The sequence below is a fragment of the Euphorbia lathyris genome, chromosome 2 (genome assembly GCF_963576675.1).
Source record: "Euphorbia lathyris chromosome 2, ddEupLath1.1, whole genome shotgun sequence".
NCBI lineage: Eukaryota > Viridiplantae > Streptophyta > Magnoliopsida > Malpighiales > Euphorbiaceae > Euphorbia > Euphorbia lathyris.
In genome coordinates, this window is record NC_088911.1 from 33,979,502 (window position 1) to 33,999,352 (window position 19,851).

Here is a 19,851-nt window from a genome sequence, read left to right on the forward strand (position 1 = left end):
CAGCAATGGCATCAACCTCTTTCTTATTTTCATCCTCTATTCTCCTTTTGTCGCTGCTCGTCATTGCCTCTGCTGCTGCCGATTATGGCTACTCCCCTGCTCCTGAAACTGTCAAGCCCCAACCAAATGATGTATACACCTCAACACCTAAACTAGACAATGCCAAACCCGATTCCGGGTATAGCTCTAGCTCTAAACCAACGCCAGAAAACACCAAACCGGATTACGGGTATGCCCCAAAGCCTAAAACAATTGATCTCAAATTCAAAACCGGAGTCAATGTTGAGTATGTGCCAAAACCAGAACCAGAAACTCCCAAAAAGCCTAGTGATGAGTATGTCTCAAAACCAGAATCAGAAACCCCCAAAAAGCCTACTGATGAGTATGTCTCAAAGCCAAAACTAGATATCCCAAAAGTGCCTATTGATCAATATGTCCCAAAACCAGAATCAGAAACCCCTAAAAAGCCTACTGATGAGTATGTCCCAACACCAAAACTAGAAACCCCCAAAATGCCTATTGATCAATATGTCCCAAAACCAGAATCAGAAACCCCTAAAAAGCCTGCTGATGCGTATGTCCCAAAACCAAAACTGGAAACCCCAAAAATGCCTATTGATCAATATGTCCCTAAACCAGAATCAGAAACCCCTAAAAAGCCTGCTGATGAGTATGTCCCAATGCCAAAACTGGAAACCCCCAAAATGCCTATTGATCAATATGTCCCTAAACCAGAATCAGAAACCCCTAAAAAGCCTGCTGATGCGTATGTCCCAAAACCAAAACTGGAAACCCCAAAAATGCCTATTGATCAATATGTCCCTAAACCAGAATCAGAAACCCCTAAAAAGCCTGCTGATGAGTATGTCCCAATGCCAAAACTGGAAACCCCCAAAATGCCTGTTTCACAATATGTCTCAAAGCCAGAATCAGAAACCCCTAAAAAGCCTACTGAGTATGTCCCAATGCCAAAACTAGAAACCCCCAAAATGCCTGTTAATCAATATGTCTCAAAGCCAGAATCAGAGACCCCAAAAAAGCCTAATGAGTATGTCCCAAAGCCAGAAATCCCACTTCCAATTGGAATTGAAGGGCTTGTCCTTTGCAAATCGGGTTCCAAGTACACTCCTATTAAAGGTAACTAACAGTCCTTACAATTAATCTTTGTTTTCAGATATTTGGTCATTTAACTTTAGTTTTTATGGTTTGTGATTGTAGGAGCTGTGGCAAGAATAACATGTTCAATATTGGGCCATAAAGGGTACGAGGCAGCACCATACAGTTGCTTGACAACAACAGATGCAAAGGGTTTCTTTTTTAAGACATTGTCTGATTTAGGGGTTCATCAAATTTTACAGTTGACAGACTGCAGAGTTAAACTGGAAAAATCACCACTAGAAAGCTGCAATATTCCTACAAATGTGAACAAGGGAATTACAGGTGCCCTCCTTTCTTCTTACCAAATCCTCCATGACAGGAAGGTTAAGCTCTACCCAGTTGGACCTTTCTTTTACACCCCTAATCATCAATCAACCCCTACTCCCACTCCCACCCCTACTGGTTACTAATAAGTTAATTATAATTATTTACTTGTTTATGTTTTGATGTCCTTTCATTGATCTCTCATTATTGTTAATTTGTTATTTGATTTTTTTCTTTTTTGTCATTTTCATTGAGAGATTTGTAATATTTTTTTGTTCTGTTCCGCAAGTTTCTTATATAAATCTAAAGTATACATAAATATTATTTTATTGAAAGAGTTACCTATGAATCCTGCTGGGTTTCATGCAAAATTCACTTCATGATAAACTAGAAATCATCACTAATATTTCAGAAATTTAGCTGACTATTCATAGTTTTATTAAACGAAATTAAATACGAGTCTTCTTGTTTCCCTTCATTTTAGTTACTGGTTAAAATTTATTTATGAAATAATGAGAAAGGTAAAGTTCCAAATTGCAAACTAAATTTTATTGCTTGGAATGAAACTAAACCACAAATTCAATTTTTAGAATCGAATTCCAGGAAATTGATTATGGTCTTGAGCAAATTCTATCAAAATAGGTGGATTGCAAATGAATTTCATGTTTTATAAACTACTATTATTTTAAGAATTTTACCATCATTATATCTTTACTAGCTTTTGACCCGGATAATGCACAATACTTACCACCATTAAATGCATTAAAGTGTCAATCCGAATTAATTCGCTATCCAATCTATTTATTGTTTGAGTTAGTTGAGTTGAGCCGGAAAAAAAGAAGCGTTGGAAGTCGGGGTTGAAAAAAAGTTTTAAAAATATCTTATTCTTAAATTTTTGTCCTTTTCTGTTAACCATTATAATATTTGCAATCGACTAATTTTCCTAACCAATAAACACTGTGGTCCGATTATATTTGGAATCCTCTTTACGCTTGAAGTAAGACAGAAAAAGGATGAGAGCATAAAGCAATTCAGAATAGATTGCAATAGACGTGTGTATGTACCTTAATTGTGATGTCAAGTTCTATTTATAATGTGTCAGTGGCAAATCCACTAGCCAATACGAGGTGTACGTTCTAACTTCCTTGAAAGACATGTATCAACTCATGAATGACGGACGTGATTTGGACAGTTAGTAATATACCCTATTTGTAATTCCTTAATCCCTAGACGTAAATCAGGAATCCTAATCTAAAGATAATTCAAAACGTATCACATTGGTTCACGCGTCTTGAAGGTTATTTATTTTAATACAGTCTGATTTGAAGGTCTTCCTTACTTCATGCGTCCTTGTAATTTGAGATAAGGACACATGTATCTTTAAAGTATTTATGCAATATCAATTAGGAAAACATTTTTCTCGACATTATCTTTCTGTAGAGTAAATTATACCAATGGTATCTGAACTTTACCCCAGTTAACATCTTGGTACCTGAATTTCATTTTGTCCAAAAAATACAAGTAAGGATGATTGACACTGTTCGAAACCAAAGCCACCTAGACCATCTAGGTGCAGATTAGGCACTCAAAATCGAGAATCCACCATGATTTCTCTCAATGCGTTTTTTTGGTCCTAGGCGATTTTTAGCCGATTGGGCTCCACTTAATACGTTTCTCCGGTAAGTGACCGATAAACGAGTGTTTAACCATTCCTAATAAAAAATAATGGGACCCACATAACACTCATAAAGACCAAAATACCACTGAGTTAATGTTTCCCTCCCAAACGTTGCACATGAATTCCAAGAGATGACTATTTACTTCCTTTCTTTATCTACTTTGCATAATGTGTCTCTTCCAATTATCTTCCATTTATCTTTTCACTCCCCCTCTTCAACCTCTCCAAATGTGCAAAGATGGAGGTTTATTATTAAACTCATCGAACAAAAGTTCAGTACAAGAAGAAGTTACAGGAACAATGGGGAGAGATGGAGGCATTTCGGTGTATGAAGAAAGGGAAGAAGAAGACCATTGGTTTTCCTAGAGGAGAAGAAGAGTTTGTGTCAGGAAGATTAATGAGTTTGGATTCCCAAACTCTATCTTCCGGATAATAAAAGCCAAATTGCTCAAGGGCAATTTGGTCCTTTCAACAATAACAGGGGCGTCATGGTAATTTCCCATGGATAGCACATTCTAGAAGAGTTGCACCTCCTTATGATGGACCATCCTTACTTGATCAAAGCTCTATCAAATCACCACCTTCCATTTAATCAAATCCATCACAAGGTTATCCTGTTGACACATGTCATGTCCTTTATTTTACTTAATCATCAAGTTTGCTTGGTGACCACACCTAGCAAAATATATAAACAATGTATGTAAGCATTAATTCCTTAATGAGAATATTTTCCATTTAGAGATTCACTCATTCAAAATTATTATGGTATCAGAGCAAAACTAAGACAAAAGGCTATCCTTTTTCTTACCCATTATGGCCGAACCAATGATTACGTCCAGCAGCCCTTACCACCTTCCCCAGAATGAGACTCCGGCGTTGTCACTGGTCTCAGAGGTCCTCACCGGGCCAAACTATCACCAATGGTCTAGAGCTGTCAAAGTAGCTCTAATGTCGAAGAACAAGTTTGGGTTCGTCGACGGCACCATCACTGCCCCTACAACAGGAGACAATATGTTTAGTCAATGGGAAAGGTGCAATAACATGGTTATATCGTGGCTAAATCATGCTGTTTCACCTACCATTGCTAGAAGTGTAATGTGGCTCGATAAGGCACATCAGATCTGGGCAGATTTGAAAGAGAGGTTTGCACAGACGGACTCACTGCGGATACTCGAGCTGCGAAGGGAGATACACAGTATGACGCAAGGAAACAGGAGTGTTACCGAGTATTATACCAACTTGAAAGTTTTGCAGGATGAGTTGACAAACCTGAGACCAATGCCCCAATGTGTTTGCCGGCAGACGTGCAGCTGCAATGCCTTCAGGATCCTGAGGGATCAACAAGACGTTGACCAGGTTATTACCTTTCTTCAAGGGTTGAATGAGTCTTACTCAACCATCTGTTCGCAGATACTACTGATCGAACCAATCCCCTCATTGAACAAAACCTATGCACTGGCCACCCAGCATGAGAGACAGCTTGGTCTTGTACCTGAGAAAGGAAATGAAGGAGGTGAAAGCAATAGGTTTGCAGGGTTCACTAACACCAACGGCAGACAGAACAAACAAAACAACACCAAAAACCAGAACAATCGCAGAAATAATGGTAAAAGCTCATCCTTATGCACTTATTGTGGTAACACTGGACACACAAAAGAAATATGTTTCAAAAAGCATGGATATCCCCCAAACTATGGCAACAGAACCAAGAATCCTTTCAGAACAAATCAACCCAGGGCAAACTCAGCAGTAAACCAAGGCAATGAGGAAAACTCAGGAGAAGAAGACAATAGGCAAACCAACCCAGAACCGTTCACTTTAAGCAAAGACCAGTACCAATCGCTGGTGGCCCTACTGCCCATGAATCAAGGAAAGACCCCGGCCTCGGGCAACAGCTTCAACACCTTTGTCAAGGGAGACATTTCTGGTAATGGTCCTAACCCTAGTTTTGTCTCATCATGTTAGATAATTGACACAGGGGCTACAGATCATATCATTTGTAATAAACAAATGTATAGCTCATACAACCAAATCGAAAAATGCTGGGTGAACTTGCCAAACGGAGAAAGGGTCAAGGCAGAATACATTGGCACTGTAACCTTAAGCCCGAAACTTGTTTTGCATAATGTTCTGTGTAACGTTTGATTATAATCTTATATCGACTAGTAAGCTATTGAGTACTAATGGACTCTGTGTTGTGATAACGGGATCAATGTGTGTGATACAGGACACAACAAGTTGGAAGAAGATTGGCTTGGCTAGAGAACATGGAGGCCTCTATTATCTGGAATACCCGCTACCTAATCATATTTCTGTTTTTTCTGTTGAAGCCAGTTTGTGGCATTTACGTTTTGGTCATCCCTCTCACGAGAGGTTGAAAGGCCTCAATCTATCATGTAATGATTTCGATTCCTTCAAAGAAATGCCATGTGACATTTGTCAAAAAGCCAAGCAAAAGAAAATGCCTTTCTCACTGAGTCACAACATAGCAGATGAATGTTTTGATTTAATCCATACGGATATATGGGGCCCAACACAAGAGTCACACTCTAGTAAACGATATTTCCTAACCATATTAGATGATCACAGCAGGTATACATGGGTCACATTAATGCAAACAAAGGGGGAATCAAGCACAGCACTATAACAATTCTGCGCATATGTAAACAGACAGTTTGGCAAGAATGTGAAAACAATCCGAACGGACAATGGCCCTGAGTTCATCATGAAGGATTTTTACGCGAAAAATGGAATCATACATCACACATCATGTCCGGAGACACCACAACAAAACGGCAGAGTAGAACGCAAACATCAAGACATCATGAATACCACCAGAGCACTCATATTTCAAAGCTCACTACCTCATATTTTTTGGCCAGAAGTAGTTAGTCATGCAGTTTATCTCATAAACAGATTACCATCCACACCAATTCGGGGCCAGACACCTTACGAGCGACTGTATGGAAAAGGGGCACATGTAGATGACCTTAAGGTCTTTGGGTGTCTTGCATACGCCTCAGCTTTAGACAGACACAAAGGCAAATTCACAGAAAGAGCAATGAAGTGCATTTTCTTGGGATACAGACATGGCACAAAGGGATTCAAACTTTTGAACCTAAGCACTAACATTGTTTTCTTTTCCAGGCTTGTGAAGTTCTTTGAGAACCTCTTTCCTTTTTCAGAAGAACACAAGAAAAATGACACATCATGTTGCAGTGAAGCAGAGCTGGAGTCACTCCATAAAGCATGCATGAATGAAGATGAGGATGAATCATACAGTACGGATGAGGAACAAAGCACACCAGAGATAACACAACATGTTGATACAATTCAAGAAATCGAAGAAAATATCGAACATCCAGAGACATTAGCACATGAACATCAACAAATCAACACAAGGCCACAAAGAACAAGGAAACTCCCAACCTATCTCAGAGATTATCACTTGGCACTGGTCCAAGGCTCCACACTGCCGTGCTTGACCAATTCCCCACATGCCTTGTGGAAACATCTGTCTTATGAAGGATTCTCTCCGGCCAAGAATTTTTTTTCAATCAACCTCAGCTGTCATCGGGAGCCTGCAACATATCAAGAAGCAAAGTTAGAAAGAGGATGGGTGGAGGCAATGAACAAGGAACTAGCTGCGTTAGAAGCTAATCAAACGTGGAGCTTAGTTGACTTACCAAAGGGTAAAAGGCCCATAGGCTGCCGATGGGTCTACAAGATCAAGCACAAATCTGATGGAAGCATTGCCAGGTTCAAGGCCAGGTTAGTTGCGAAGGGCTACACTCAGCAGGAGGGAGTGCATTTCACTGCAACCTTCGCACCTGTAGCAAAATTCACCACCATAAGAACTCTATTAGCAATAGCAGTTGCAAAGGAATGGCATATACATCAACTTGATATTGACAATGCATACTTACATGGGGAACTGAGCGATGATGTCTATATGGCAATGCCACCAGGGGTAATTCCGAAAAGCCCACAGCAAGTATGCAAACTCAATAAGGCCCTCTACGGGCTCAGGCAAGCAGGCAGGCAGTGGAACGCCAAGTTGACCGGCACCATCAAACAAATGGGGTTTTTTCAATCAGTGGCCGATCCGTCCTTGTTCACAAAGGAATACGCGGGACATGTAACCATGTTGCTAGTATATGTTGATGATGTAGTTCTCGCAGGAAACGACATGCAGACCATCAACCAGGCCAAACAGCACTTAAACGATGTTTTCAGCATCAAGGATCTCGGGGCCATACATTATTTTCTGGGATTTGAGTTCTCTCGCAGCAGTCAGGGACTCCACATGTCACAAAGAAAATACACATTATAGTTGTTACAAGACCAGGGATTCATCGACTGTAAACCAGCCTCGTCCCCGGCACTACCAAACCACAAACCAAGCCAAAATGACAACCCACTCCCAGAAATCACACCATATAGACAGTTAATCGGTAAACTGCTATATCTCACACATACAAGACCGGATATCACATATATTGTAAATCAATTATCCCAACACCTCATGCAACCAACCACATAGAATTTAAACAGAGCAGAAAGAGTTCTGCGTTACCTCAAAGGGACTATAGGCTTGGGGATTTTTCTCCATATGCAACGACTTGAAATTACAGGCCTTCACGGATTCAGACTGGGCAACTTGTCAAGAAACTCGGAAATCAATCACCGGGTACACCGTCTTCCTCGGATCGGCCCTTATCTCTTGGAGATCGAAGAAACGGAACACCGTTTCTAGGTCCTCCTCGGAATCGGAATACAGAGCCATGGCCTCCACATCATGTGAGCTTCACTGGCTCACGAATCTCCTAACAGATATGAAAGCACCACCGGCGACGGCTTCCCTCATGTTCTGCGATAATATTTCCGCCATGCACATAGCCTAGAACCCAGTGTTCCACGAACAGATGAAACACATAGATATTGACTGTCACGTCATCCGCGAACGCGTTCAATCCGGTTTGATCCGACTAATGCCGATACCGTCAGCTCTGCAGGTGGCGGACCTCTTTACGAAAGCCCAGCACTCTCCGCAACTTAGGTTTTTGATTGGCAAACTAAGCTTGAGGAATCTGTACCAAGCTTAGTTTGAGGGAGGATATTAAACTCATCAAACAAAGTTCAGTACAAGAAGAAGTTACAGGAACAATGGGGAGAGATGGAGGCATTTCGGTGTATGAAGAAAGGGAAGAAGAAGACCATTGGTTTTCCCAGAGGAGAAGAAGAGTTTGTGTCAGGAAGATTAATGAGTTTGGATTCCCAAACTCTATCTTCCAGATAATAAAAGCCAAATTGCTCAAGGGCAATTTGGTCCTTTCAACAATAACAGGGGTGTCATGGTAATTTCCCATGGATAGCACATTCTAGAAGAGTTGCACCTCCTTATGATGGACCATCCTTACTTGATCAAAGCTCTATCAAATCACCACTTTCCATTTAATCAAATCCATCACAAGGTTATCTTGTTGACACATGTCATGTCCTTTATTTTACTTAATCATCAAGTTTGCTTGGTGACCACACCTAGCAAAATATATAAACAATGTATGTAAGCATTAATTCCTTAATGAGAATATTTTCCATTTAGAGATTCACTCATTCAAAATTATTATTTATGATGGAAGAAAGAAAACATAAACCTTAAATCACTGAATCATCACCCCTGTTTATATCTCTAAAAACGAACCATTATTTCATTTTCATTTCTCTTTCTCACGAAATCCCTCTTGAAAAGCGTCAACAGACAAAAACAAAAAAAAAATTGGATGAATTTTGAGTTAGATGACAATGCTTCAGATTATAAAGAATCAGCTGAATTGCACTACGATTCTGATTGCCAAGATATCCACAATTTAATAATGAAATGGATATGAATGATTCATATTTCTAGATTGGGATGCTTTTCAATAATCCAAAATAGTTCAAGGATGCTTGTAGAAATCATGGGATATACAATAGGTTTTAGATGTGTTTTAAGAACAACACAAGCTAGAAGGTAGAAGCAGTTTGCAATGGAATAGTGGATCCAGAAGCCATGTGTCAATGACGTGCTTAGAGATCTCCAACTCTTCATATTGACTCTTATTGGTTTAAGAATGGCTAAGACATATCATCTCTAACAATGCTCTTACATTCATTTCTTATTTATTATTTTATTATTAAAATGATTAATTATTGTTTTATCTATCAATAGTGAAAGGCGAGAGACTCTTCAATAGTAAATTATTAATAAAAAATGAATTAAGAGTCACTAAAAGTTGGAGAGAGACTCTATTAATAGAGAGGATGAAGAGACTCTTAGTGATTTGAGAAGCCACTAAAAGGCTGTTGGAGCTCATTTTTAAGTCTCATTCCTCAAATTTTAACTTAAAAACCAAACTAAAAGACTGTTGTAGATGCTTTTATGCATCAAAAGTTGACTTTAAAGACATTGATAACCCAACGATGCAACTGAAAAATGTATAGTTTGTTCATGAATGTTGCAACCGCTGGACGACCTTGAAAAAGGAAAAAAGAGCAGGAAAAGGATCTTTCTTTAACAAACTTCCATTTAATATCAAAGTGGCTTGCCAAAAAATACTTGGAGATTTTTAGGAATGACCAAGATTGGAAGGTTGAAGCCCTGATGGAACATGTAAAAAGATCAATGCAATTGGCAATTAGGAGAACATTATTCGTGCATTCCATCAATAATTTAAGATCATATCAACTAATGAAAGATTAATACTCTCTCCATTATATATTCTAGCAAATTAGTTTTTTTTTTTTTCAAATATAAATCGTTGTTGGATTTTAAAAACTTTAATTTAGTTTTTTTGATCCAAATATGTTTTTTTGTATTAGTACATATTTTTTTTAATATTCCAATGCTTATTTCCTAATAGTGACATGAGAAAAATTCTTTTTAGTTAATCAATATATTTTTTAATTTATACGAAATACCCTATAATGACTCATATAATAAGAGAATGGAGGGAGTACTTGATAATTAATTAATTGCATATTTTTAGTTAATTATTTATATAAAATTCTAGACTCTAAAATATAAATCTTAAAATTAAACTCTAGACCTTAAATTATATACCTTATACCCTAAAATATATGATCGGATATCAAATTATTAGTTCGATGCACGAATGACGTGGTGCTCGGAGCATATAATAGGGGTGGCAATGGGGTGAGGATACCGTGGGTATTTGAACTTACGGGATGGAGAATAACCGTAAAAAGTTGGGATGAGGACGAGGACGGGGATTTTTTTTTCCGAAACCCAAATGGAGATGACGATTGCTATATTCGCGCCGTAGAGATCCCCACCCCGTTACCGTATATATCCCAATGGGGATCCCCGAATAAACTTATTAATTTTAAAAATCACTCAAATTTATTATATCTAAATTAATTATATAACTAAATTAATACATAAATTATATATATACAAACCTACTAATTTTAAACAATTGAATTAAAAAAACATTATTTTATTTACAAACATATCAGAGACCATTGTAACCCTTATTTTATTCACATACAAACATGTTAGGGGCTATTCTAACCCTTATTTTATTTACAAACTAAATTAACCTAAATCCATTAGTAGCTTCGCATAATATACTCTCTTCTTTCTTCCGCTTCCACACGCTGATATTATTTTATTGGATATGAAGATTCTTAATTACCCATGGAGATCCGCATGGGGAGGGGATGGGGATAAAAAAAATCTCCAGATCATTTAATGGAGATTCCTCAAAACCGTCCCAATAAAAATTAGGGACAGAGTGGAAAATGCATTTCCGTCCCCGTCCCGCATCATTTTCCACCCATAGCGTATAATATCATATTAATGTCTTTCAATACCAAACTGAAATACTTTTGTGACTCACAATGATTAACTGAAACAATATGAATTCAAATACTTAAATTTTGAGTTATCATAAACATCATTAATATTAGTTTTATATCGAGATTTATTTTATAAAACAGTGTTAGAAATAATTTTACTTGTGGTATTATAGAAGTTGAAACCTCTTGATCTTTGAAAGTATTAAAAAAAAAAATGTGTCTAAATTCTCTTCATTTGGCCTGTATTGCAAAGTGTAGCCTCAGTAAGTGTCATCCATATATGATGAGATAGCTTGTTATTGAACGTGGAAGCATACCCAAATTAGGCCTATGCAATATTAATGTCCGACGTGACCACGTCCATTCCTATTCTATTTTAATACCATAACCGAATCCTCTATCCCTATATAAAGTAAAGGCTATGTAATGTTTCTTACACCAACATAACAATTTATACTTCTTTTGAGCTTATACAAAGCATCAATGGCATCAACCTCTTTCTTATTTTCATCTTCTATTCTTCTTTTGTCGCTGCTCGTCATTGCCTCTGCTGCTGATTATAGCTACTCCCCTACTCCTGAAACTGTCAAGCCCCAGCCCAATAATGTTTACACCTCAACTCCAATACCATCATCAGATGATCTTAAACCCCGAGATGGATATAGCCCAAAACCAGCACCAGAAAACACCAAACCGGACTACGGCTACGGCCCAAAGCCCAAATCACTTGATCTCAAATTCAAATCCCAAGTCAATGTTGAGTATGTGCCAAAACCAGAAACCCCAAAAAAGCAAATGCCTACTGAATATGTCTCAAAACCAGAACTAACAATTCCAAAAAAGCCTACTGATCAATATGTCCCAAAGCCAGAACTAGAAACACCAAAAATTCCTATTGATAAATATGTCCCAAAACCAGAGCTAGAAACCCCCAAAACGTCTAGTGATAAATATGCCCCAAAAAAGCCTAATGGTGGATATGTCCCAAAGCCAGAAGTCCCACTTCCAATAGGCATTGAAGGGCTTGTGCTTTGCAAATCAGGTTCTAAGTACACTCCTATTAAAGGTAACTAATAATCCTTACAATTAATCTTTGTTTTCAGATAATTGGTCATTTAACTTTAGTTTTATTGGTTTGTGAGTGTAGGAGCTGTGGCAAGAATAACATGTTCAATTTTAGGGCACAAAGGGTACGAGGCAGCACCATTCAGTTGCTTGACAAGTGCAACAGATGCAAAGGGTTTTTTCTATAAGACATTGTCTGATTTAGGGGTTAATCAAATTTTACAGTTGACAGACTGCAGGGTTAAACTGGAAAAATCACCATTAGAAAACTGTAACATTCCTACAAATGTGAACAAGGGAATTACTGGTGCTCTCCTTTCTTCCTACCAAATTCTCCATGACAGGAAGATTAAGCTGTACCCAGTTGGTCCTTTCTTTTACACCTCGGCTTCGGATCATCAGTCTCCTACTCCGACTGCTTACTAACTTAATTTATAATTATTTGCCTGTTTCTGTTTTCAGTGCCGGTCATTAATCTCATTATTGTTATTACATTTGATATTACATTGGTTTAAATTTTTCTTTTATTTCCATTGTGCAATTTCAAATTTCTTATATATTTTTTTTTTGAGGGAATATACAAATCTAGTATTAAGTATACATATTATGTCTTTAATGAATTCAAACTTTAAAACATCTCTCCACAAATATAAGACGATTTGTCAGATTTCGGTACCATTATCAAAGACTGCCAGTTCCTTCTTTCTAACAGATCCGATTGCTCGGTGTCTTTTTCTTCTTGTTAAGCGAAAGGGGTTGCTCATGCTGTTGCACGATACGACCTTTCCAACGCTAAATGAGTTTTCCTCTTTTACTATTCCTAATTGGCTAACGGGCGCTGTTTGTAAGGATCGTCATCTGTTTTCTCCTTTAATCTAAGATCCGAGTATTTTTCTTCAAAAAAAGATGGATGGACTAATTATACGAAAAATATGATAGGCACGAGAAAGTTTTTTGTTTGAAAATATTTTACGGGGTTTTTTTTTTTTTTTTTTTTTTGTAAATAGATGTTCATGTGATTTTGCAAATCTGATGGAGTATTTTCTTACCATTTGATGCTCTTTTCTTAATTTCTTTTTGACTTGTTTTATTTGTATCCTCAAAATTCCTGTTGTAGTGTTGAGTAGGCTCTGCTAGAAAATTGGTGTAAGGAGATGTTAGATCATGTGCAAATGAAAACACATAAGTATAGCATTTTGACTTTGATATTAAGGAGGTTGCTTCAGTTTTATGCAATGTTACTAAAACCCGATCGGATCGGCCGGTTCGACAGGTAGTTTGGTTAAACAGTTTGGTCCAGTTAACCATTCAAAAAAAAATTGTGTTGAAAGACGGATACAAACCTGGGCCATTAAGTATAACTATATACATCTTATCACTAAACTACCTTTCAACTTATAATTAATATCAACACTATATACTTATATACTATACTAATGTTTAAAATTTAAAATATTATTTAGTATTTATTTTTTATATATTTTGATAAAACACAATTTTTTTTTTTGTGTGTGTTCGCTAAAACATTAAAAGTGGCCAACGTGACGAGTAAATATGTTTAATTTTCTATTAGTTCAATGCTAGTTTTTAAAAAATTATAACAATTTTACATTTTTTATATTTTTCATAATTTAAAATTCAATTTAGAAATTAAGTTATTTGAATCTCAAAAATAAGAAATTCAATTTTTTTAATGAAAAAGACATAATAAAAATGAGTTCAAAAGTGTTATCAAAATAAAGAATCCATTTTTTTGTTTTGACAACCAATGAAGCATATATTAAGAATCAAGAAGAAGCATATTACAAATAAAATCAGGGATACAGAAAACCACTCACCCCGATGTAAAGGTAAAATACTACTTCTAGCTAACAAATGAGCAACCGAGTTTGCAGAACGACAGACAAAACGAATAGAGCAATTAAAAGACTCGTTCAATGAAAAATGACAATCATTGGCTAAGGCGTTAAAAGGACATGAAACCTCTAACGGGCGGGCCATAGACTGTATCACAATCAAAGAATCTGATTCAATGATTACATCCTTCCATCCGCGGTCTTTGATCCAACTGAGAGCTTCACGGACCGATAGCGCTTCAATGAACGATGCATCTTGATAATTCTGCAAGGTTCCATTTTTAGCCGCAACAAACCGGCCCAACTCGTCCCGAACGATACACCAAAACCCAGCCACATTCTCGTCCGCAAAAGACGCACCATCCACATTCAGTTTTAGGAAGCCTGTTGGAGGGCGCTGCCACACCATCGGGCTTGGCACAACCGGACTGCCTGAAGGAGAAACCGACGCCTGCGCTTTCTTCCAGGCCTGTAAAAAGGAACCGGCCGAATGGTATAGGATCGAGGCTTGTGAATCCTTCCGATTCCACACAATGTCATTTCTATAACACCAAGTAATCCACCATAAAACCGCTACAAGCTCAACAAGCTCCACCGGTTTAGAGAAGATCCAGCCCCAATAATAAAAAATGTTATGAAATTGGGTTCCCACATCCCCAACAGGCAAAATAGTCCAAATAGCTCGAGCCATAGTACATTTGAGAAAAATATGATAAGAATCTTCCACCGCCCCATGACAAAGCTCGCATAAATCTGAGATAGGAACACTTCGGGCTTTCAGCGCACAGTTAGCAAGAACCCGCCAAAGAAGGTTCTTAACTTTAGGGGACACTTTAAGATTCCAAACTTTATTCCATACTGGAGAATCAATGGACCAATTTGTTCCAGATCCAGATATAAGCTTTCAGTACCCACTTTTAACTGTATAGTTGCCACGTCGGTCATCCTTCCAATACCACATATCATGATCAACCCGATTAGATAAGGGGATACAGAGAATAAGTTCTGCATCCCGAGGAGCAAAAATGCCCGAAACTAACCCAACATCCCATGACCGCCGACCCTCCTCCATAAGATCAGCCGCCACTTCCACCCCTAAACCATCCAATTTTTCACTTTCAATATATGGGAGATGATCATCAGGGAGCCACGGGTCATCCCAAATCCGGACCTCACCACCCACCCCTACAAACCTACGAATACCTGACCTTAACAACTCTTGAGCACCCATAATACTACGCCAGACGAAGCTAGGCCCATCAGATAACGATGCATCAAGAAAAGAGCTATTCGGATAATAAAGAGCCTTAAAAACACGTGCCATAAGAGACTCAGGATTTGAGGTAAGTCGCCAACCTTGTTTAGCCAATAAAGCTAAGTTGAAATTATGCAATTTTCTGAATCCCATTCCACCAACTTTTTTAGGGAAGCACAACTTATCCCATGATTTCCAATGTAAACTACCTTTACCCGAACCATCTGATCCCCACCAAAAAGAGTTCATCAACTTCTCTAGATCATCACAGATATTCATGGGAAAAAGGAAGAGACTCATAGCAAAAGTAGGAAGCACCTGCACTACTTATTTGATCATAACCTCCTTTCCTGCTCTTGATAGAAATCTGGCTTTCCAACTCTTCAATCTAGACCGCACCATGTCCTCAGCAAATCCAAAAACATGTGACCTATTCCTTTCCACCATCGAAGGAAGACTCAGGTACTTATCCGGGAGGGCTACAGTGGAAATCCCTAAGATATTACTAGTTTCTGCACACCCACCATCCGGGCAGTTTCGACTGAAAGATATAGAGGATTTTGATAAATTTATTTTCTATCCAGAAGCACACTCATAGTCATTTAGAGCTTGTTTAATTGCTGAAGCTTCAGATCGATTGGCTCTGAAAAAGAAGTAACTATCATCAGCGAAGAACAGATGAGAGATTGCTGGCGCTTGGTCCGCAACAACACAACCCCGAATCCGACCCTCTGACTCCAGCCGAGATAAGTAGAGAGAAAGATCCTCCGCACAGATAATAAAAAGATATGGTGACAACGGATCCCTTTGACGTAGTCCCTTCTGTGGAACAATAGGGCCCACTACATGCTTCCCATGGACAACCCTATATTTAACCTTTGTAACGCACTGCATTAATAGGTTAACAAAGCTCGATGGGAAACCAAGTTTCAATAACATCTCTTGAAGAAATCTCCATTCCATCCTGTCATATGCTTTAGACATATCAAGCTTAAGAGCAGCCATACCACTTGAAACCCTTCTAGTCCTCTGATGGAGATAGTGATTCACCTCAAATGCCAGCATAACATTATCAGTGATTAGTCTGCCAGGGATAAAAGCACTCTGGGACGGAGATATAAGAACATGAAGGACTTTCTTTAACCGATTAGCTAAAACTTTAGAAACAATTTTGTAGATCACATTACAAAGAGCTATCGGTCTCAAGTCAAAAACCATCTCAGGCTTTGATTTCTTAGGGATTAATACAATATTGGTTTCATGAATCTCATCAGGCAACACTCCAGAATTTAACCATAACAAACAAGCTTCAGTAACATGACCTCCTACTACATCCCAAAATTTCTGATAAAAACCGGGGTTAAAACCATCAGGTTCAGGGCTTTTGTTAGGGTGCATTGAAAACAAGGCTTCTTTAATTTCCACAACATTAAAATCACCACAGAGCATATCACAATTTTCCTCAGACAACTTCAGCACCACATTTTCAATAATAGGACCCAAAATACAACCATTCGAGGTAAAAAGCTGAGTAAAGTAAGAAAGAATAACAGAATCCAAACCTGCATCCCAGCTGCGCCATTCGCCATCTGCATCACGAAGCCTCACAAAGCTATTCTTTTTCCTCCTATTATTAGCAGCTACATGAAAAAATTTTGAATTCATATCACCGCCAGCCAGCCACAATGTTTTTGCTCTTTGCTTCCAATACAATTCCTGTTGGTACAAGATATTTTCCAGCTTTTCCCGAGCTTCTAAAAGTAACACCTGACCTGCCTCGTCGATGCGATTCTGCAGCCTTTTAATCTCAGCTCGACAATCCACAAGTTTGGAAGAAAACCGACTGCGTAACTCGGCTCCCCACTGATACAACGCCTGCCCGCACTGCTCCTGCCGAACCAAAATGTCAGTCGAGGTTACAATCCGTTCACGACAATCAGGTTCTTGAGTCCAGGCAGCTTCGAATCAGAACCGGCGAACAAACACCCCTTCACTAGGGGTCGGACACAGCACAAGAGCTGAATGGCTAGAGACCGAAGCTTCCTCATTAATAACTTTGGCCGAAGGAAACAATTGAAACCAGCTGGATGACGCTAATCCTTGGTCCAACTTCTCTTCAACAAAATTTTGATAGCCTCTGCTCTTTTCCCAAGTAAACGCATGCCCAATCATAGGGACCTCGAACAGATTACATTGCTCAATCACATCAGAACAACCATTAACTAAATAAGGTGGATGTCTGCGACCACCACTCTTCTCACTTTGTAAAGCCATGTCATTAAAGTCTCCAACGATTATCCAAGGCAAAGAATGATTACTACACAGATCCCGGATCATCTCCCAAGAAGCTAACCTTCTAGAACGCTCAGGAAAACCATAAAAACCGGTTAATCGATACTCTGGCAAACCTAGTAAAGAGACTTTAACATCAATAAAATTTCTAGAAGCCCGTAACAAACTGACTGATCCATTAATTTTCCAAAGTAAAGCCAAACCTCCACCTTGGTTAATAGGATCAATGAAAAAGAGACCAGAATAAGAAAGACTACGCTTTATTACCTCAACTTTCTCGCGGTTACATTTCACCTCCATCAGAAAAATAAAGTCGGGCTTGAACCTAGCAACTAAGTTCTTTAACATACCAACTGTTCGAGGGTTGCCCATACCTCGACAGTTCCAGCTTATCGTACTCATTCTCCTCGGCGGGTCTGGTCTCTAGAGCCCGCCTGCTGTAAGTTTTTTGAACCAGTCACTATTGGCGTTGTATCCACCACCATATCAGAGGTTTTATCCTCAATCACCTCCTCCTTTCTTATCCTCTTTGACTCCATTACAACAAGACTATCCTTCTTATCTCCTTGCTTTAAGGCCGTCCCCTTATTATTTTCAAACAAGAAAAGAATCCATTTAAATTAATTAATAACGGTAACATATTTTTATAATTATTGAAAAATAAAATTAAAATAAAAAAAACTTTCTAAATAAAATAAGGGTGGTGGGAGTTGAACCTAAACCTTTTAAATATAAATATACATCTTTAACCATCTCATCTAGCTTTAAACATTAAAATAATACTACATAGAGTCTATATAAATTGTTATTACGGGCCTACAATGGGCAAAACGACTGGTACTCAAGAGTGTAACCGGTGGTCGGGGGGAGTAAATTATAATTTACATTTTCGGGTCAGTTCGGGTTGACCCGAACACGACATGAAAATTGTCGTGTCATTTCGGATTGATCTGAAAATGATCCATTACCTGTTAAGCCAAATCCAAACACTAAAACTTCGTGTTGTGTGTAATTTTTCCATCCCTAATTGTAGACGTTTGATGTTTAAATAGAAAATTATTGTTTTGGTTCTTCATCAGAAAAATCTCCAGTATATGAAACTTGTTTTGCGTGCAAGAAATACAATGCATCGAAATTGAAAGGAACATTAAGCTTCATGATAGAAACAATATTCGCAAGGTTGATTGCCACTTATAGATTTTTGAGCACAAATAAGTTAAGTAATTAGACATGTTAGATTCTTGAGCGCAAGTAAGGTAAGTAAAATTACTGATTGCTTTGTCGATGAATATAGATCCTAGAGATACTAGATTGTACCGAATATAGGAAGAAAAAGATTCAGAATTGTAATGAACGTTTGACTCTTTTTGACCAAATTCGACAAGGTCGGTCAAAATTAGTCGACAATTTGATCGAAGCAGTCTATTACATGAATTTAGTTGTTTTTTATGAGTCAAACCCCATATATGGTAAACATATAATCATAAATTAGTATAGTACACTGTGAATTTTCTTTGGTTGGATTCGTGCAAATGCTTAGTGCCCATTGTAATACCAAAAATAAGTAATCATATTCATCATAATAAAGATGCGAAGAATACCAAGAACAAACCCATAATCCCCATAATATATCCCTTAATTATAGGGAAAAGTACAAAAATAAATCTTGTGGTTTGAGTCATTTTCAAACATAGACTATGTGGTTTAAAAATTGACAAACATGTTACTTGAGGTTCATTCTGTTAGTAAACACATACCAATAAACTAGAATGAAACCCCGTGCAATGCACGGAATACATTATAATTTTCTGATAAAATAAAATAAAAAATCTGGTGAAAAAAAAATCTAACCAATAAATTTACTAAAAAGTACAGTAATAAATCATTATAAATGTTGGCAATGTTAGCATTAGTTAAGTTGAAAGTAAACTCTTAACCTCACAAATGATTCAGAATAAGACCTTGATTTTAAAAATGAATGAATTAATTACAGACAAAATCATCAAAAAAAAATCCTTAGTTTACAAAGTTTTTAATTTCTATCCTTTATATAATATCTTTTTATGCAAGAATATGAACAATTGAACATGAATAATTACATACAAAATTATTAACAAAAATTTCCTTAATTATAAAACTTTTAATTCTTATCCTTTATATAATAGTACCTTTTATGCAAGTATATAAATATTTGAATAATGGGAATCACTTCGTTTTTTTAGAAAATAATTTTAAATGTAGGCATGTGGAGATGGTCTCTGTTCGTGAATCCCTTCAAAGCTACGTATACCCGTTATATGATAAGTGTTTGGCTACAATTGAGATACCAGAGACCTCAAGCATCTAATAACATTTTTTAGTATTAAACTCAAATACATTCCTTTTTAATAATATGTCACAAAATATAATAAAGGATTCTCGCA

At 37.6% G+C, this 19,851-nt stretch overlaps 2 protein-coding genes across 2 annotated transcripts; both read left to right on the forward strand.

The window, feature by feature from the left end:
• LOC136220769 (proline-rich protein 3-like) lies at positions 1-1,652 on the forward strand. Its single transcript, XM_066008552.1, has 2 exons — positions 1-1,137; positions 1,219-1,652. Exons 1-2 carry the CDS (start codon positions 6-8, stop codon positions 1,566-1,568), a joined length of 1,482 nt encoding a protein of 493 aa, XP_065864624.1. The 5' UTR covers positions 1-5; the 3' UTR covers positions 1,569-1,652.
• Positions 1,653-11,443: 9,791 nt separating this feature from the next.
• Positions 11,444-12,451, forward strand: LOC136216824 (proline-rich protein 3-like). Its single transcript, XM_066003372.1, has 2 exons — positions 11,444-12,026; positions 12,108-12,451. Exons 1-2 carry the CDS (start codon positions 11,444-11,446, stop codon positions 12,449-12,451), a joined length of 927 nt encoding a protein of 308 aa, XP_065859444.1.
• Positions 12,452-19,851: the final 7,400 nt, after the last annotated feature.